This window comes from Juglans microcarpa x Juglans regia, chromosome 5S (assembly GCF_004785595.1).
Source record: "Juglans microcarpa x Juglans regia isolate MS1-56 chromosome 5S, Jm3101_v1.0, whole genome shotgun sequence".
In the NCBI taxonomy this organism is placed as follows: Eukaryota; Viridiplantae; Streptophyta; class Magnoliopsida; order Fagales; family Juglandaceae; genus Juglans; species Juglans microcarpa x Juglans regia.
The window spans coordinates 771385-791947 of NC_054603.1; the positions used below are offsets into that span (position 1 = coordinate 771385).

Sequence of the window (20563 nt, forward strand, 5' to 3'; positions counted from 1 at the left end):
ATATTCAAGCAAAACCCTAGCTAATACCTCTCTCTCTCTCTCCCCTCTTTGATCTTAAAACTTTAAGCCCTCTGATTGATCAGTTGCTCTTTTTCTATATTACAAGCCAGGAGAGAACAAAAAAAAAAAAAAACATATATATAGCCTAGGTCGCTCGCTATATCGGTCTTCTTAGATCTGACGTCCAACACCAATATTAACGCAGATCAGGTGCAAATGATCTGATATTGAAGTCAATCATCAGGTATATATATATGTGTGTGTGTGTTTTTTTATGTCTCTCTCTCTCTCTCTCTCTCTCTCATGTGTGCGCGCGTCTAAACTCTAGTTTACTTCAAAGGATCGATGTATGCATGACATGATACAACGTCTCTCCTTCGAGTTTGTAGTTTGTATGAATCTCGCTTCCTTTGATATATTGTACTGCTTTTCTTTGGTGGATATGAGATCTCATGACTCAGAAGGCCTTTTTTTTTCCCATGTTTTTATTTTAATGTCAGTGCATTCACGGGGAGTTTGTTAATTTCTCGGTATTAATTTATTTCCTTTTTCTCAAAGAAGAAAGATTATTTTTTTTTCTTTTTAATGCAACAGCTTTAAAGTAGTATTGTTTGAGCTTCTGATCAATGTTATATAAGAATTAGAGGCCAAGATAGAGAAATTATTTGTACGTAGAATATGGGATTTCGTTTGAGGTGGCTCAAGTGCTTTCGTTTCTTCTCAAGTCAACAATATCTTTATTAATCTATCTTTCTCGACTCATTATATATAATAATATTGGGTTTAGCACTTAATTAAGTGCCATACTAAAATTGGAAAGATTGTTTTTCCTTTCATCCAAACAACTCTATATAATAAGGAGAACTGATACAGGTACAAAAAGAATATATAAAAATAAATTTACAAACTGACATGTCTTTATGTGATCTGTTTGATCTATTTTATATTAAAAATAATTTTATAATTTGACATACTATATCAAAATATGTTAATTTGTGAATTTTTTTTTATATAATTTTCTTATGACTAAAATATTTCTCTATAATAAGAGTGCCGGCGGCCAGTAGTTAGCGTGCGTGTTCATTTATCATGACTTCTATGCGGCATCCAATTCCTTCTACTCTTTTTATATATATATATAATACTGATGGCTTTATCACTAAGTAAGTACTACCATTCCAAAAGAGGAAATATTCCTCACTATTTTTCTTTCCGATCCAGCTGACAATATTCCTATTTTAGGAAATAGTTTAATTACAAAATTAAGAGAGGATTTGTCGCAGCGTGTTCATGAAATGGACCTCTTTGGTCAATGGGCACGTCAAATTCTCCTTAGAGTAAAGTTTCCGGCGTCGTTTTTTCACCATGTGAATGTGGATATATATGGTGCTAGCTCCTTATACAAGATTTAAGTTGTGTCAGAATTCCAATGGGAACGGCCCCTGGTTTTTATTGCTTTAATTACTATTCATGAACGTCTCAGCTTGTAGAATAGCTAGGCACCATAAAAAATAAAATAATTAAAAAATAATTCCCTTTATTGTATCTGTTACTTGCAAGTTGCGTTGGATTCTGTGTATGTCCATTGCATGCACGAAACGTGTCGTTTACGTATGCTTTAATGTTCTTTTTTTTTTTTTTAATCTGTGGCTGTCGTTTGGCTTCGTTGGATCATGATGTACTACTTTTTTTTCTTTTTCTTTTTTTATTTTTTGTGAGTGGACCATGTTAGTACTACTTAATTACCTTCATATCCCTAATATGTTTTGAAAATTTCTCTCTTGGATTGTTTTTATTTTATTGTATAAGATATGTCGTGATCAGCAGATAGTTTGTCGTAAATTCTTTTTACTGAGTAGATATTTTGTACTAATTACAGTAAAATGGAGAGACGGGATCACCAGTACTTCTATTGAATAAGGTGACGTAATATCTTCTCGTATATCCCGCAAAATACTCTCTTTCTACGTAACACTGACTAGAGCTCAAACTCCGAAAGCAGACACCCACCTTGGCTTTCAGCTAACTCTTCTTTCGTGCCTCCAAAGCGCAGGTGCATGTAGTTAATCGCCATCTTCAGGCGGCAACATCTTTTCTGCGTGCGTGACAAAGATGGTGATCACAGAGTCCGAAATGCTCTCCCAAGGCGACGTCGAGTCGTCGTTACCGGCCTATCAACAACCCAAGAACAACCCCTTCTCATCGCTCGGAAGACAATCCTCCATCTACTCCCTCACTCTCGACGAGTTCCAGCACACGCTCTGCGAGAGCGGCAAGAATTTTGGGTCTATGAACATGGACGAGTTCCTTGCCAGCATTTGGACAGCGGAAGAGAACCAAGCCGTCAACTCCACCGCCACCGCCACAACCACTACCACCACCAACAATGCCATCAATAGTATGAGCAGCCATGCCCAGTTGTCTCTGATCGATGCGCATACTGAGAAGGGAATATCAAATCAGCCAAGCTTGCCACGACAAGGTTCGCTCACTCTTCCCGCACCGCTTTGTAGGAAAACAGTGGAAGAAGTTTGGTCTGAAATCCACAAAGGGCAGCAAGGAACGCATCAGAATAATAACAGCAGCAACGATAATGGTGATAACGTTCATAATCCCGAGTCAGCCCCGCGCCAGCCCACTTTCGGAGAGATGACCTTGGAGGATTTTCTGGTGAAGGCAGGGGTAGTAAGGGAACCATTATGTGCATTGCCTGTCTCTCAATCACAGCCGCCGCAGCAGTACGGGGTGTACCAAAATAACAATCCCACAGAGGCTCCCAGTTTTGTAAATAGGCCCATAGCTGGACTCGGTGTTGCTGCTGGTTGTGTTAGTGCCGGAGGTGGTGCTGGTGGTGTAAGTGCTGGTGCTAGTGTTCCTACTTACCAAACAATGCCACTGGGCGGCGGGCATATTGGAGAATCGTCAGGGTATGCTGGAAATGGCAAGAGGAGTGGTGGGTACCCGCCGCCGCCGCCTCAGCCGCCACCGGTTTATTATGGTGGGAGAGTAGTGAATGGTGGCGACGGATACGGTGCACCGTCGGCTATGGTAGTAGGGCCGGTGAGTCCGGTTTCTTCTGATGGGTTGTGCAAAGCTCCGGTCGATAACTCGGGGAATCAATTTGGATTGGACATGGGAGGGTTAAGGGGAAGGAAGAGGATTGTAGATGCAGGTCCGGTGGAAAAGGTGGTGGAGAGGAGACAGAGAAGGATGATCAAGAATAGGGAGTCGGCGGCGAGGTCGAGAGCTAGGAAACAGGTAATAAATTTTCTCACAAGATGTTAAAGTTTTGATTTGATCAGAACTAGCTCATGGCTTAGACAGCTTGTTCTAGACAAATTCTCAGGCGCGCCTGTGATATATTGGTTGCTGTTTGCAAAATTGATCAACTTGGGTAATTCTCAACTAGTAATTTCATGAATAGTAGTAAAAAATTAATAAAAAAGTAAGAATAGAATATTGAAAAGTATATAAAAAATAATAATAAACTAATAAATAGAGCGGAGTATTAATTCTTAGAATACTCTACAACCCAAACTAGTCCTTAATCAGGTTCTAAGATTAGGGCATCGGAGATTTGAATCCATCTATGGAATTGATGGAATAATAGTTTTAAAAGGAAAACACGTTGGAATTATTTGAAAAATCGTTGATTTGTCCCGAGTTCAGATTAATGATTTTTACAGGGTGTTGTGATTCTGCTATTGTCAAACTTATAGCATGAGATTCCTATCTATGTAGCATCTAATTTAGTTTACTTCACAGGCATACACAGTTGAGCTAGAAGCAGAATTGAACCAGTTAAGAGAAGAGAACGCCAACCTTAAACAGGCTCTGGTAATAACACGTGGAACGTTTGATCTTTTAATTAAGATGTTCTCATTCACAAGGAAATTACTGATATAATTAGAAATATTGCTTTTATTTCTGTTCCCCAAACAGGCAGATATGGACCGGAAAAGAAAGCAACAGGTAATTAACTATAGTATAATTTCTTTTAGTACCGTTAATGTGTGTGTGTCTGTGTGTGTATGTAAATGATCTTATGCTTTTAGAGTAACCCATAGTCTTCATTTTGTGCTGAACCCAGCCCATCTGTTTTGCTTAGACCTGTCTAGTTTCTTTGCAAAAGAATTGTGTTTGGGTCACTTTATAAACTGATGGCCATGAGCTTGAAGTATGCCATATTTTGCAGATGTAGGGCCATTCAATCATGTGGATTTGTTCTCTACTAGCTAACATCATGTGTAAATTATTTACATGATGTTCTGTTCTAAAATCCTTGTCTCGCTGTGATCAGTACTGTGAAGAAATGAAAACCAAAGTTCAAACCAAGGCTCAAAAGGATAAAGAGAGACTGAGGGTGTTGAGGAGGAATCTAAGTTGCCCATTGTGAAGTGCTACATGAGATCGAGGTAACTGCAATCCTATCTATGGTGTATGTGCTTTGAGTTGCAGCATTGTGCAATCTTTCTTCTTCTCGATCCAATATATAACAGTACATGCAATCATATAATATGCTTAAAAGAATTACCTTTCTGCATGTATGCAGTGTATCATGAAGAACGAAACTAGCAAAGGTCAGACCCAAAAAGGAGAAGCTAAACTGATGTATGAAGAGGTCGGTAATGAGAAGAAATTCGATTAATGTCCCATTGCAAAGAAACCAGATCGATCATAACTGCATGAAAGTGCAGTGCATGACATTGGATTAGCTTATGATTGAGACTCTATATATGAATGATCACTAGCTATATATAATATATATATATATATATATATGTATATGTATGTATCAAAAGCTAGATAGCTGCACTTGGTCATGCATGCTAGGTCCTTATAGCTAGCAGACAAAGAGAGTGTCTGCATGGCTTTTATAGCTCTTGGTACCTTAACTATACAGCTAGCTAGGCGCTGCTCTTGTTTTTATGTCCAGGATTGATGGTAGAGATCTATAAATGTTGACCTGCTTGGGTATTTCTATAAGTATCCGTGAATCTATATTATTATTATAAGCAGCCTGGAGAATTTATGAATAACGTACGTCATTGGTGGAATATATATATATATATATATATCATTTGTTACTAGACGCTCACGAATTAGTGCGCGCGCATGCCTTGCAACTAATTAAGTTGAAAACAATTAAAAATCTCCTAGTGAATGTGTGTGTGTGTATATATATATATATATATAAATATTGTAGCTAGCAATAAACCTTATCGCATGCGAAAGTCATGATCAACTGTTTTGGAAGTTACAAAGAAATGCCTCTGTTGCCAACACATATTTCTTTTGGGTTTGAAAATTAGAATCGGAGTTATGATGATTTATTTCCATTTTCTCTAATTACTAATCGCAAATAGATTATGAATGAGAATGATATAATCCCCATGATCAATACGGAACGGACTCGACTCCCTCTTTTTACCGCGTAGGGCACCCCACTTCTTGTCGGCCGTATCAATTAACATCTCGTTTATTTTTATTCTTTATCTCATTTAATTATTATAATTTTTTTAAATTTTTATATAAAATAAAATAAACAAAAATAATATTAAAAAATATATTTTAAAAATACAATTTATTCAATTTTCAATTTTTATCTTAACTCATCTCATCTGATTTACGAAAACAAACGAGATCATTAGAATGTTGGATGCAGCACTACAAAAGTCACCGATTGATGTTTTATTTATTTTGTATTATATATTTTTTTATTTATTTGTTAAAAAAGTGTTTTTAAATAAAATTTTTTATTTTTTATTTATTTTTTTTAAATATTTAAGAGTATAAAAAAAATAATGAAAAAATAAAAAGGCTATTTATACATATAGATCGGTGGGTGTAGCACAGACTCTTAACATAGACCTCGAGTCATTGGATTTACACGACTTGGTCAAAGTACAATCGGACGTCAGAAGTTATAATAATAATTTAAATTCCATATTATTACCCTCAATCCAAAACAAAATCATGATAAGAAAAACCAGTATACTCTATTTTTATCTCTCGAGATGAACAATTGGAGTTAACTGGGTTGTCTCAATCGATGGCAACAGGATCTGAGAAGAAATGAACATTGCCACACTTGGTTGTCCTAAAACCTTCAGCAGCTGTTCCATTAGAGGTGCTCAGATATACTTTCAAGGGACAATCAATCTTACGCGGCTTGAATCTGGCAGTCTTGATCTTCCCGTATTTGATCCTTATCCGAACGGAAAGCTTTACATCAATACTATAAGCCCCGACACTCTTTTCAAGTTCAAACTTGGAAAGGTCACGACCCCTAAGCGATAGTACTTGCTGCCCTTCAAAAATGGGACTCAAAATGCTCGTGTTCTTGTGCCCCTGGTAAAATGGTGTCAATCTTACGGTTGAGAACCACTTTTTTCTGTAATAAGCAACGGCTTCAATCCCGTCGTAGTGTACACCCACCCTTTTGTTGTAGTTCCTGAGGGTTATGTTGAGCGCCAGCTTATAGTTGAGCGTGTTGTTGGTAGTGGTGAAATTGAATTGCGTGAGCGATGCCTGGGTGACGCGAAACTTCACCTCTCTTGGAAGGAAGATAAGCCAGAAGATGACTCGTGAAATACTGAAGATAAAGGTGGCAATGCAGAGGAACTAGAAGATGAAAACTAGATGGCGCCCGCAACCATACCTTCCACATGACATGGCTGGGAACTTCAGATCCAAGATTTCTTTCCTGATGATCTGTAGCAAAGATTGAAGCTTAATTTAAAGCCTTAAGAGTCGAGGAAATAGTCAAGATCTTGCATGTATCTTCTCCGTGTGCTAGTGTGTGAAATGAATCAACGTTGTTACCTTGAACTTGTAGGATTGTTTGGCAAGAAACGAAGTCCGACTGCCAAGGCCTTGCTGGGAAAGGGTTCCTTGTATCAAGGAAGAATGAACTGTCATCATATGCCAACTCATGTAATGGAAGATTCAACTGATGACAGCTGATATGCCAAGATTACTACAAGCTAGAATCAAGGATTGGTTTTTTGTATTTATTTTCTTTACATTCTTTCCATACATAGTTACGGTTTCACATTGTATACTTTCCATACTTGGTGACTCTGTTTTTGTATATAAACCAGTTTTGACAATTGAATAAAATTGTACAAAATTCAAAGCAGTGCTTATTATCTTTTACCTTGTACCTTCTGAGTGGTTCCTAGAAGACTTGAAATTTCAAATGTGTACGTTTCTATCTATAGTGTGTGATATATAGGCAATGCCTGCATTTCTACGAATCTTCCAAATTGACTTTTGCAAGGTTTCTTGCTAGCTATTATAATATAGAGATATATAGGCATACAAACCTCGGGCGTACGAGTCCAAGACTTGTCTTGGGCGAATTAACTTCCCTTTCTCATCCATCCTATTCACAAAGTCATACGGAATTGAAAATCAGTTCAACAATATACCTGTGAAAGAATTAGAGCCTGTTTGGATAATGAGATAAAATAGTTTTAGATGACTTAAATAAAATATTATTTTTTAATATTATTATTATTTTAAGATTTGAAAAAGTTGAATTATTTATTATATTTTATATGAGAATTTTATGTGAGAATCTTTTATGTGAAAATTTAAAAAAATTATAATGATGAGATGAGATCGTTTTTCTATTCAAACAAACTCTAAATGAATCAGTTCCTTGTCTTTTAGGGTAAGTAAAGGAGGAGATGTTTCAAAAGCTCATACAACAGATTCCAGCCGTGAACATTCAAAGAGGCACAGTTAGCAGAAGAATATCATGTCCCAAAGGCTGGGAAATCTCATGAAATTATTTAGCAAGTTGACCGTGGATTCGGTTTTTGGTAAAACCGACGCTGACCGATGCTTAATTTTTTGGGGAGAAAATTGAACGAAACCGATCGACGGGAGGAGAAACACCAGTCGAAACTGATGCTTTATTTCTCTGGCAGTTTATAGTCGGTTCTCAGACCGAGTTTCGTCTGAGAGAGTAGAGAGAGAGAGTGTGTTGCAGACGCGAGAGAGAGAGAATTAAAACTGGGAAGATGACACGAGGAAGAAGACAACTTTATTTCAAAACGACGCCGTTTGTTATGCGCCGTTCTACTTACAATTTTTTTTTTTACGTTATGAATTAAACAACGTCGTTTTAATTGTATTTAAAACACAATTACAGGCTCAAAACAGTGAAACGACGTCGTTTTGAGTACAAAATATATAAAAATAATAATAATAATTTCTTTAGTCGGCCAGTTCAGCGGTTCGAACCAATGCCAAACCGGCCGATATCTCTATTTGTTGTCACAAGCCGACCGGTTCTCTCCCGATTCTGAGCTCCGGTAGCCAGTCTGAGTGAGTCTATGTCGGTTTGTACAGCCGTAAGTTAACGTGCATAATGAATATACTGTTTATACTTTATATCAGAACTGAAGAGAACTGCTGCGTAAGAGAGAAAAAATGGGAAAGAGAACTGCTACATGCAGTGCTCCTCATCCTAGATATGGGTTGGGAAGTTGAAGCTGCAAACCAACCATACATCATCTTACTCTTTATGGTCTCAACCGAAGCGTCGTACTTAAAGCCACTCTCCAATTATTCGAGAGGCAATATGCTGGTCCTAGGAAAGATGTCGTAGATTATGTCCTGAGGCTGCTTGGAGGACAATCGATCGAAGAAGCAAAGTGTCCCCTCAAAAGGCCCGAGGAGACCAAGAATGATCCATTAATCTTTGCCTCCTAACTAAGCCAATATAGTACGTCATAATCCATATGGCTACTCAAAGAGGCAGTGAGTTTTCGAAGGAACAAAGTACAATTAACACTGAAAGAGAGAAAAAAAATGGAGGTCGTTTATTTTCGCAGAAGCCAATCGGGAACACAGGATGTAGGATGTTCAATCAGATCCCATTGGATATATCAAAACCGAATTAGCAATTATCCCCTGTAAATTTCAAATCCGAACGAACGTAGCCTCGAAATTTCAGAAAATTTTTAAAATACCACATAAATGTTATTGCAAAAGAGTTGAAAAGGCAAAAATTGAAATGTGAGATTGAACCGCGACTGCAGATAGAAGGGAAGAGAGACCCACCAGCGCCGTTGAGGGTGTACGATAAGCTGTTGCATCCACCGGTCTTGATACCCGATCTGCCGAAGGGCCTCCGGCGCTGTCGTAGCAGGAGGTGAATTCTAGCGTCGGCGGCGTGGTCATCCGTTAAGCACAGGGCTTAGCGCCTCGCCGCCGTCGGTTCCACCTTCTCCGCGAGAAAGAGCCTACACAGTGCACACGCCAAGACCGTCGTGCCCTTTTGTTCCTACAACAAGGGTAACTCCGTCATTTCGTCCGAGCCCCGAAAAAGGAACTATTCTCAGTAGATTTTTGTTGGTCACCAAGCGAGAGAGAGAGAAGTGTGTGTGTGTGTGTGTGTGTGTGACAGAGACGGTACCCCTATTAGACTCAGACTGAGAGACCCTGGGCTCACCGTCCAAATGCTTCTAGGAGATTTTCTTCTCTCTGCTTCCTTGGACTCCTCGGCTTTCTGAGCTCTCTTTCTCTAAAACCCAGGTCCCGTTTTCTCTATCTTGCTTCAATTTGATGCAGTTTCCTTGATGATTTTTGGAGTTAGTTCTTCACTCTATTTCCGGTCCACAATGGTGTCTCATTTTACTACTTTTGCTTCTTTGTTTGCTCTAGACTTTATGCTCGGAAAAAAATTGTTCCTAAGATTATAATTATCTTCCGGAAAAACACGTCTGATGCTATTCTGTACTGTTTCTAGGAGTTTTCTTTTTGTTTCTTTTTTCGTGAACTACAAACATATTAGGCCATTACAAATCGACGTACCGTCTATAGTTTCCATAACGTGGTTATCTAACTATTGCTGGAAATTGTTTTGATCGGCTGGGTTTTTATGAGCAGGGTTGGAAGAGATATTCGGTTTAATATCGGGAATTCTAGCCATTTAAGGCCTTGAAATTCCCCGACCTACATTAGCTATAAATATCTGAGATTTGAGTTTTGCCATTACATCATGACGTCTTGTTTGCCAACGAGTTTGATGCCTTCTAATACTCGAAACCCAACTGGGGTATTAGCTGTAATAGGAGGGAGAGCACTAATGGAGAATCAATTTGGGAGAGTTTGCTGTGTGAAAATGTCCGAGGAGAAGAATTGGTTTTTGGGTGGTCGTCAAAAGTCGACTTTTCCTCAGTTTAATTGTTCCGCCAACTCCCAGAGCGTTAGTCCTTATCACAACAAAGACCCTTTTCTGAATCTACACCCTGAGGTTTCATTGCTTAGAGGGGACGGGAATAATCCTGTGAACAACCCGAGAAAGGATGGTTCAGGTGGCACTGTCGAGAGTTTAGGAGTCATGTCTAGCCAGAATAATTACAATGAAGCTAAGATCAAAGTTATTGGAATTGGAGGTGGTGGATCAAATGCAGTTAACCGCATGATAGAGAGTGCAATGAAGGGTGTGGAGTTCTGGATCGTCAACACAGATATTCAAGCCATGAAAATGTCGCCTGTATTTCCTGAGAACCGCTTGCAAATTGGTCAGGAGCTTACAAGGGGTCTTGGTGCTGGTGGGAATCCAGAGATTGGCATGAATGCTGCGAAAGAAAGCAAAGAATCAATAGAAGAGGCACTCTATGGAGCGGACATGGTCTTTGTTACGGTACGCTCAATTTCTCTTCAGCTATGATGACTTTAGCATTTGTTCTATACCATTACTTATCAATAAAAAAGAAATCATATCAATATTCTGATCTTGTGGTGAGTGGGTCATTCTGTGGTGCTTGCTTAGAATAATCTCTGATAGAGTATTTTTATCTTCTCATCAACAAAAATATCACCACGGCTGTGTGAAAGACTTTTTTTTTTGGCAGACAATTCCTTATTCTTAGTACCCTTCTCATGCCCAGTGGAACTTATTCCCTGTGAACTACACATTCTATTTGTTGGTATGTAAGTCTGCAAGTGTATAGACTGATGGATTGGCTTTATATGAGAAGATGGACCTATTTACATCATTTATTTCTTTAGCTGAACCTTGCTTCCACCTACTCAATCCAAGTTGGTCATCATCCAATGCTTTCTTCTTGTTTTTCATCCAGCCAGCTAGATTTGGTAGATCCTATCATTCTTAAAAATTTGAAAGAATGGAGATTGTAACATATAATACAATAACATCATGTCTTTGCATCAAAATCTTGTCATTATATGCTTTGGGATTTTTACGATGTTCACAAATTTTATAAAGAAATTAGTTAATGTAACCTCTGGGCGGAATAAGGTCTATGTGTAAAATGGTGAGACATTCCTCCTCTCTTATACTCATTTATAGCTCATTGATTAGTTCGCCTTCATTGTTATTCTGCTTGTACGTAGCTGTGTCCCTGTGTCAATAATTTGATGGTTTATGCGTCCAAAAGTGGGCTTGCTTGTAAACTCCTGAAAATTGTGTCCCTGTCCATAAATCATAGGCTTTATTTTGTTAAAAACAAAGATCTTGTGTGCTAGCAGCTCCATTTCGTCTGTGCAATGTTGGTGTTCTTTTCCTATCTAGGACTTTAACTTCTATGTGTTCAGGCTGGAATGGGTGGAGGAACTGGCACTGGTGGAGCTCCTGTAATTGCTGGGGTTGCGAAGTCAATGGGTATATTGACTGTTGGTATTGTCACAACCCCTTTCTCTTTTGAGGGACGAAGGAGGGCAGTTCAAGCCCAGGAAGGAATTGCAGCTTTAAGAGACAATGTTGACACGCTAATAGTCATTCCAAATGACAAGTTATTGACTGCAGTTTCCCAGTCTACCCCAGTAACAGAAGCATTTAACCTTGCTGATGATATTCTCCGTCAAGGTGTTCGTGGTATCTCTGACATAATTATGGTATGAGATGCATTAAGAACCTTTTCTAAGATCCTTGCATTCTTTCCTTTTTGTACTTCACATGGTGATATTAATAATAAGAAAAATTCTTCTCATTAGTCACTATTCGCTACCCCACGCCTTAGACCTTATGAAAAAAAAAACAAAAAAAGCTGTAAGTGTGGGTTGTGAAAGTGAATAGTGGCTGATGTATAAAATTCCTCTAATAATAATTGTAATATTAAATGTAAGTTAATAGATGAAAAAAGGAACAAAAGAAAAAAGAGCAAGCAAATCATAGTTTCTTATTACTGATATACTCCATGAGCATATTAGAACCTCTTAATTTTCTTTATATTGAAATGATCTGATATGCACAATTTGCAATATGGGGGTTGCTTCTGAGTAATATTTTCTGAGCAGTGTGTTGATCAGCGGTATCTCTGATTAAATAAAAAGGGTTGATGATTTTCGCTCTATAAATCTTTTACTGTTTCTGAGAGTCATCTTAATTGCAGATACCAGGACTAGTAAATGTCGATTTTGCTGATGTACGAGCTATAATGGCAAATGCAGGTTCTTCATTGATGGGGATAGGAACTGCAACTGGTAATTTTGAGCTAGTTCTTACAAGATTGTTTAGAATTCTGATGCCATAAGATGTATAGTCAGTCAGGGTAGATTGAGGCCTGTCTCTGGTCTGACTCTTGCCTAACCAGAAGAAAAATTAAAAATGAAATATTAGAAACAAAAGTCTTCAGTTAGATCTATAAGACAACAGATGAAACTCAGGACAATTAATGTTTTGAAATTTGGATGATTAATCACAGGCCAAATCACATTTTTTTCTAAAAATTTGAACTTAATCTAGATCGGAGCTTAGCTTGTCTAGGATCAGTTTTTCTTATGTCATTATTTTAGGATTCTTGTGAAGATGGACTGGCTATTGGCATATTGCAAATAATTTTTGAAAAAATGAAATAGAAGTTAATCCCTTTCTAACCGGGTGTCCCTGGCCTTATGTGGGAATGAACCCGCATTTGGATTGCATGATATAAATGGGTGTTCGATCCTTAACTCTAGTTATCTTTCTTAAAATTTAGATGAAAGTTAAACGAGAGTGCTACATGCATGAATTAGTAATCAAATTCAGCTCAGGCAGTTGACAAATAGGAAAGTTATGCAATACAACAGTGGGCTTGGCAAAACAGTCTTTTTTTTTTTTTAAGAAAGAGGACAAAGCTCCAATTTTATTAATAAACCTTCACTTATGCTTGCCGGAGGAATACCATGATAGCAAACCATCACCTAGAATATGCAAACCAAAATCAGACCAAGTAAAGGAAAACTAGAGAAAATAAAATTATGTATATGGACTGTATATATTTCACCCTATGCTCATTGGCAAAATGGTCACAAATGCATTAAGCTCCTATGCTCATGGGTCTTCAAAAGTTTGTCATGGTTGCTAGATAGTAGTTCTTCCACCACCTGTACTTTGATCTTCAAGCAGTGAGACATGTATACAAAAGTTTCTAGAAATAATATGTTGGTATTGATAATATTGCGTATAAATAGAACATATTGGCAGTTCATTTTCCCTAGGATGCCTTTTGATTGAGCTTCTTTATCCAGAATTCTTGGTCTGTTCTCATCAAGTTTGTACGTACAACACTCATATTTTGTGGTGCTTGTTTCTGTGTAGGGAAGACTAGGGCGAGAGATGCTGCATTAAATGCTATACAATCACCTTTACTGGATATTGGTATAGAGAGGGCTACTGGAATTGTGTGGAATATAACTGGTGGAAGCGATTTAACATTATATGAGGTCTCTCTCTCTCTCTCTCTCTCTCTGAGGTGTTATCTGTGTCTGTATCTTTCTTTCTGCCTCAAACGTTTTAGAGATTCCCCAAAATTAATCCAAATGCATGTGTCAACTGTTAAAGTCATCTCGGCAACAGTCATGCTGAATGTATATTGCAGCCTAAAGTTTGCTGAACTATCAATTTCAAGAGAACAGTCACTTATGGTTGTATTCATATACTTGTCTGGTTGTATTCACATACTATAAATGTGTTGAGGGTTGTCGAGACGTCATGGTGCTGCTCTTATTATATATGTTTTTTTTTTTTTTTTTAACCATTGTTAAATTTCATAATCTGGATTATTAGTTAAGCATAGGCTGTATGAAGTGTACTTGGCCCATTGAAATTTAAATGTCATTTTTTTTCAATTCTAACCTGCTGGAAAGACGTTGCAATCTTATTATGTATATCTTGTCTCAGAGCCAACAAAACAGCAATGTACTGTTGGAAGGAGATTATAATCACTTTTGCTTGGCCTTCAAATTCAATCGGTTGTGGTGTTCTTTTTTAGAGAATTTACTTGGTCGAGATTAAATTGTCTTGAATTGCCTAATAACTTTGAAATTCTGCTCTGTTCTCTCTGCATTGTGGTCTAGCTTTAATACAGACTGTGATACTGTATCTCTCTTTCTTAATATTCAATTTCCATATGTACTGTCACAGGTAAATGCCGCTGCAGAGATCATATATGACCTTGTGGACCCGACTGCCAATTTAATCTTTGGAGCAGTGATAGACCCGTCCATCAGTGGACAAGTAAGTTAATGCTTAGCCTTATATAGGCAGGCAGGGTAAAAGTTCTATTCATCTGCAAACATTATATCATGGACATACCTGCAACAGTGTGGCCCCATCATTTTGAGTGTATCATTCATATAATTAAGATTTCCTTTTAGTGAGAAAAAGAGTGATTGATAGGTAAATCCGTCTCTGTGGTGGAAATGCCATCAAGTTCATCTTGTGAATTAAATTATATGCTTCTGCTATTTGTCTGGTTACTCAGAGCAAAAATGTATGCTCTCTCTCATAGGGAGTGCATGAATTGCATGTTACATGCCGAGGGCTTTTTCTACACCTTTTGTTTTTGCATGTTAGCTAAATCATGCCAGAGAAATGAATTGTTAGAACAATCCCAGGGGTCATTCTCGCATGTTTCAGTTTTAATACATGTCACACTGCCATAATGTTTTGACCTGAATATGAACTCCAGGATACAAGGTGATCTACATAATGGAATCTAACTTGTTTTGGTTCATAATTCAGGTCAGTATAACTTTAATTGCTACTGGATTCAAACGCCAAGAAGACAGTAAGGGGAGGCCCCACCAGGTAAAGCCCAACACCCCCCTCCCCTCCCCCCGGGCGGGCTCTCTCTCACAGTCACACACACACACAAACACACAATTGTCAATTCTGACTGGGTTATGATTAATATGCAGGCTAGTCCCCTAGCACAAGGAGACATCGCCCGTGGAATTAATCGGCGACCCCCCTCATTCACTGAAGGTGGTTCTGTGGAGATTCCGGACTTCCTAAAGAAGAAAGGACGCTCACGCTATCCAAGAGTTTAGGATTTCCCATCAAAAATGAAAAAAACTTCTTTCATTCCCTTTATTTTTATCTAATTATTCCTTCTTAGGTAATCAAAGTCCACATTTGTAGTTTATTGATACTCTTCGTACTCTTTTTGATAGTGGTTTCTAGCTTTGAGAAATTAGCTTGTCTGATTAATAGCCAAGTGCCCAAGACTCAGAGCAAGTTCTGGGTTTTTATTGTGTATGAATTTCTGTTAATAAATGGGTTGTATAGAGTTACCGGCTTAAAAAGAAATAAAGCGATGTGCAAGCGTTGATTGTTGAAGATTGCTTTGATGTTGTATAATATTATGTTTTTTGGAATCGTCTAAGACCCTTGTCAGACGTTAAGCTATAATCTTTTTCAAAAGCCAAGCCATACCATATACGTTCACCTGTCAAAAGCATTTATTTAACGAGGCATACTATTGAATCCAAGGCATGCACAAATTCCAGTATTTTAAAACTGTATTTATCATTATTCAAATATTAGTAAATATTTCCACTTGGAACAATGCTCTGGCAAGATCTGTTTTTCTTGGATACACAAGGAAAACAAACAGAGAAAAAAGAAGTAGAAGTTTATTTTATCGAAGAGTTTATAAAGGAATTCTCTATGCAGTGTTCGGCCTGGTTTGGATACACAAAATCATCTTATCTTATTTCCTTTCATCATTATAACTTTTCTAAACTCTCATACAAAATATAATAAGCAATTCTAACTTTTTTCAAATCCCAAAATAAAAAATTATATTTTAACAATATTTTATTTTATTTCAACAAAACATCTCATATAATCTCATCTAAACTGCCTAAGTAAACAAGGCCGAAATCTCGCATTTCTGAATCCGCCAAAAAGGTACATATTCTATTGTCAGAGTGGTAGAGTGGAATGGGAAAAGGAACTTGGAACTTTGTCATCCAAACTACGACCTGATTGTCATTCGTGTCCTTTACCTTTGATTTTGAAGCGTTAGCACCCATCACTGCATGGTGGTCATCTTTTTTCTTTTTTTAAATCGTGTTTTTTTAAGAACGGATGGTGGCCATCTAATCTACATTTGTATTTATATTTATTGCCAAGACTAATTATCAAAAAATCAATTGCCAACAAGAACTGTGGCTCATCATCTGTGCATGGGGCCTCCAGTTCAAATGGCACGGCAATCAGTTAGAGAGGCTCCGTAGTTTCCCGAAACTCCTTCACATGACCACCAACCTCGTATTCTGGGCATTGCCATGACAAGCTCTCAAGCCAACATTACCAGTAATCTCCACAGGAACAAAACCCATCGGCAAAATGGTGAAATCTGCTGTTATCCCTGAGAACAATCTTTCTCCCAACCACCTTGGAAATGCACTTAAATGCAGAATGGCAATCCACACACACCCTTATGTTTTTCTTCACAATGATTCGCTTTCTGGCTGGAATGCTAATTAGTGCAAATGCTAGAGCGATCCTCTCGCTGTGATGATGAAGAATTTTCTCTTTTATACTTTTATCCATATCAAATGGAATAGAATCTGTGTAAGGAACATATCCAGCTTTTCTAATCTGATCGAATAGACTGTCAAGCTTTTCATATATTTCTTTCTTTCGAGGATGGGCCCAGTCTTCAGCTCCAAAGATATGGGTTTTGTTTCCAACATCAACCCAACTATAACCCGGTAATTTCTTCACATTGTCATCTCTCATCATAATCCTTAAACTCCTTACGTCTTCCCATTGCCTTTGCTTAGCATATATATTTGAAAGCAAAACATGAGCCCCGCTATTTTCGGGTTCAAGTTTCATCAGTTTCTCTGCTGCAAGTTTGCCCCTCTCCTTGTCACCATAAGTCCTGCAAGCCCCAAGGAATGAACACCATCCAAAAGCATTTGGTTCAATTGGCATGTTGTTGATAAATTCTTCAGCTTCCTTGAGTTTCCCAGATCGGCCAAGTAAATCAATCACACAGGAATAATGTTCTTCTCTAGGCACTACACCATAAATCTTCTCCATGGAATGGAAGTATTTCAACCCTTCATCTGCTAGTCCAGCATGGCTACATGCTGTTAAAAGACTGACAAACGTTATTCCATTTGGTTTCAACCCATTTTGAATCATCCTATCAAAAGTTTCTATGGCATCTTTACCTAATCCATGCTGAGCAAACACACTCACCAATGAATTCCATGCAATTTCAGTTGGGTCCCCAATCTCCTCAAAGACCCTGATTGAATCATCAAGTAAGCCACATTTACCATACATGTCAACAAGAATTGAAGAAACATAAGGCTCAGAGTCCATATTAAATTTAAACACTTGGGCATGGAGCTGCATTCCTTGTTCAAGGGCAGCCTGGTTAGCACACGCCTTGATCAAGCTAGAGAAAGTATACTCATTAGGTTCAATTTCATGCATCCGCAAGTCAGAAAAAACATCAAATGCCTTCTCAATCTGATTTGCCTCAACATACCCATTAATGAAGGAAGTATAAGACACAATATTTCTACCCTCAGGTTCAGTCCCAAACACATTCAAAGCATTTTCCATATCTCCCACTTTCAAATAAACATTCGTAAGGGCATTCCCTACAGCAGTATCCAATTCAAGTCCCAACTTCACAACACTCGAATGTAATGCCTTCCCGAACTTACAAGCCTTAAGTGCCCCGCAAGCATTTAAAGTACTGCAAAGAACATGCTGATCAATCACAAGCCCATCATTAATCATCCTCTTATAAGCTAATAAAGCTTCCTCAAAATCACCATTTTTTGCATAACCATCAATCATTGCGGTCCATGACACCTCATCCTTACAAGGCATCTCCTCAAAAACTTTACAAGCTTCAACCATTGAACCACACTTTGAATACATGTCTGCTAAATTACTCCCCACAAACAATTCATAACTAAAGCTACATTTCAACGAGAGGCAATGCATTTGCCTCCCAAATTCAATCCACCCAAGAGCAGCACCAGCTCGAACAACACTCGAAAATGCAAACTGAGTCGGGCTTTCGCAGGCATTCCGCATTAGGCAAAATGTCTCTAATGCCTCTGTAAACCTCTTGTTTTGAGAAAATCCAGTGATCATTGCTGTCCAAGAAACCATATTTCTGTGAGGCATTGTGTCGAACAGTTTCAGAGCAAGATCGAGTTCACCACATTTGGAGTACATGTTGAGGAGGTGGTTGGTGAGGAAGGTGTTTAGTGGGTAACCTGCGCATATTAACTGGGCGTGGAGCTGCTTCCCTTTGTTGAACTGTCTAGATTGTGCGTAGGTTTGAATAACGTGCGCTGTGGTGGCAGAGTCCCAGAGCATGCGCCTGCACATGCTTTCATACGAAGGGGCGTAAAAGCAAAATTTGGGAAACCAAAATGAACAGCTAATTTTAAAAATGGGGTGATTTTATTAATTAGAAAACTCAAAGGTGTTTACTTTGATTTTCAGGGAATATCCGAATATGGACTACAAGATGCAAGCGAGCCCAAACTTAAATATAAGTATTGGGCTTAGGCCCGATTCCTCAGTGTTCAACATACACATCAGGTTACTCTCCGTTCTTGATTTTGATCACAGAATACAAACTAAAAGTAATTCAGAGGTAGGGTTTGGATTAGGAGGCAACAAACTGACTTCTAAAACTGATAATCCACTCAGACCTCATTAACCAGTTGATAATCGATGATTGACCCCGGCAAGCATTGGTAATTAGCATCTCCGATTAATCGTGATTAATCCGTCGATAATTTTTTGATTAGCCTTAGCTTTGATGATAAAGGACCACACAATTAAAGTACTATTTGGATAATTAGTTGAGATGAAAGTTGAAAGTTAAATAAAATATTTTTAGAATATTATTTTTAATATGAGTGAGGCTATGCTGCCCCACTCTTACCGCTGGGCGTGCCGCCCAGTGGTTTCGTTTTTTTTTTTTCTTTTTTTTTCACATTTTTTTAATATATTTAAATATTTTTAAAAAATAAAAAAATACACTAATACATTTAAAATCACTTCCTTAGCCACTCAATAAAAAAAAAAAAAAAAAAATTGACCAGCGGTCAAATTGAGCGGTCATAGTCGGGCGGCATAGTAGACCTTCTCTTTTAATATTATTATTATTTTAAAAATTGAAAAAATTAAATTATTTATTATATTTTACCTTAAAACTTGATAAAGTTGTAATGATGAAGTGAGATGAAATATTTTCACTATGCAAACGGGACAATTGAGTATAATTTGTTTTTGCATATGAAAAACTCTATGTATCAGTCATTATTCACTACTTCACACCTCACACTTTATAAAAAACACCTCCACGTCTTATAAAAAATATCCTTACACTCTATAAAAAAAAATTATAGATATAAGACATAAAAGTAAATAATGATTATTGCATAAAATTCCTCTCATTACATATAGTCCCAGTCATTTAATTATGACTTTCCTTTGCATGGCATTCTCCCTCAAATTTCTAAAAGTTTTGGCACATTCAATCTATCAAAATTGTCCCAATCAAATTCAAAATTGATTTGGACCCAATATGACTGCTAGAAACATTGTAGCCAAGAGTGTAGGGTCCTGTGGACTTGACAATTAATTGGTAAATCGATACCCAGAAATGATTGAATATTCCTTTCTCTTCATTTCGTAGCATTGAGCATCGGAAAAATCTAATCATCTCAACTAGTCTTTTTTATGAAGTTTTTTCCGCATTCTGTATGTGGGCTAAATAACATTCATTTTAACGTGGGGGAGATTGAGAATGCCCCTTTATAATTAGAGTAATGTTAAGTACAATTTTTAAATAGAGATTGTAATATAAATTTAGACAATTTTAATTTTAAAATTTTTTAAAATTATAAAAATATCTCTCTTAAAATAATTTTTTTTTTCATTTAATAAAAATTCTGTACATACAATCTCTAAGTAGAGACTATAAATAGAATTTCTTTTATAATTACCACCATGACCCAAGGCTGGCTAGCTAGTTCATGTATATATACAAGTATTTTAGATTTATTTTTAGTCATGTCTATTATACAATACGATATATCTTAAATAATTATTAGATTATTTAAGTATAAAAATTATATATGATGTGACATGAGAAATTTAGCAAACTGAGAAATTGGAGCCACAGAGAGAAGAAAAAAGAGAGTTTATTCAAGTTAATGTCGCCACAATGAAGGCTGATGGTTGAGGTGTAAACCAAACAAAAAGATCTTCTTTCAACCTCCCACATAAGTCTCCGTCTTGTTAAATAAATACATATAAAAA

The 20563-nt window shown here is 37.4% G+C and overlaps 3 protein-coding genes, 1 long non-coding RNA gene and 1 other non-coding gene across 6 annotated transcripts; 1 reads left to right on the plus strand and 4 right to left on the minus strand.

Annotated features, from left to right (window-relative positions):
- The first annotated feature begins 1972 nt into the window (after window positions 1-1972).
- On the plus strand, window positions 1973-15587 carry LOC121267908. Its single transcript, XM_041172012.1, has 14 exons — window positions 1973-3258; window positions 3766-3837; window positions 3943-3972; window positions 4301-4392; window positions 6117-6299; window positions 6405-6587; window positions 6839-6936; window positions 9960-10663; window positions 11578-11877; window positions 12375-12465; window positions 13562-13686; window positions 14387-14479; window positions 14987-15052; window positions 15163-15587. Exons 1-14 carry the CDS (start codon window positions 2113-2115, stop codon window positions 15292-15294), a joined length of 3315 nt encoding a protein of 1104 aa, XP_041027946.1. The 5' UTR covers window positions 1973-2112; the 3' UTR covers window positions 15295-15587.
- LOC121268130 (NDR1/HIN1-like protein 10) lies at window positions 5964-7365 on the minus strand. 2 transcript variants are annotated; one of them, XM_041172258.1, is made up of 4 exons: window positions 7160-7365; window positions 6826-6893; window positions 6662-6714; window positions 5964-6556 (listed from the first exon to the last, which is right to left on the minus strand). In XM_041172258.1, the coding sequence occupies exons 3-4, from the start codon at window positions 6673-6675 to the stop codon at window positions 6046-6048; spliced, it is 525 nt and encodes a 174-aa protein (XP_041028192.1). In that variant the 5' UTR covers window positions 6676-6714; window positions 6826-6893; window positions 7160-7365; the 3' UTR covers window positions 5964-6045. The 2 variants fall into 2 exon arrangements, with proteins under 2 accessions (XP_041028192.1, XP_041028193.1); XM_041172259.1 differs by having other exon boundaries at window positions 5964-6531; window positions 6662-6893.
- Window positions 8622-8735, minus strand: LOC121268693. Its single transcript, XR_005941209.1, has one exon. It is a non-coding gene; the product is annotated as a small nucleolar RNA U19 (small nucleolar RNA).
- LOC121268133 lies at window positions 8726-9674 on the minus strand. Its single transcript, XR_005941119.1, has 2 exons — window positions 9076-9674; window positions 8726-8925 (listed from the first exon to the last, which is right to left on the minus strand). It is a non-coding gene; the product is annotated as an uncharacterized LOC121268133 (long non-coding RNA).
- A 370-nt stretch (window positions 15588-15957) lies between the features above and the next one.
- LOC121268127 (putative pentatricopeptide repeat-containing protein At2g01510) lies at window positions 15958-18674 on the minus strand. Its single transcript, XM_041172255.1, has one exon. The coding sequence runs from the start codon at window positions 18614-18616 to the stop codon at window positions 16559-16561; it is 2058 nt and encodes a 685-aa protein (XP_041028189.1). The 5' UTR covers window positions 18617-18674; the 3' UTR covers window positions 15958-16558.
- Between the last annotated feature and the right edge of the window lie 1889 nt (window positions 18675-20563).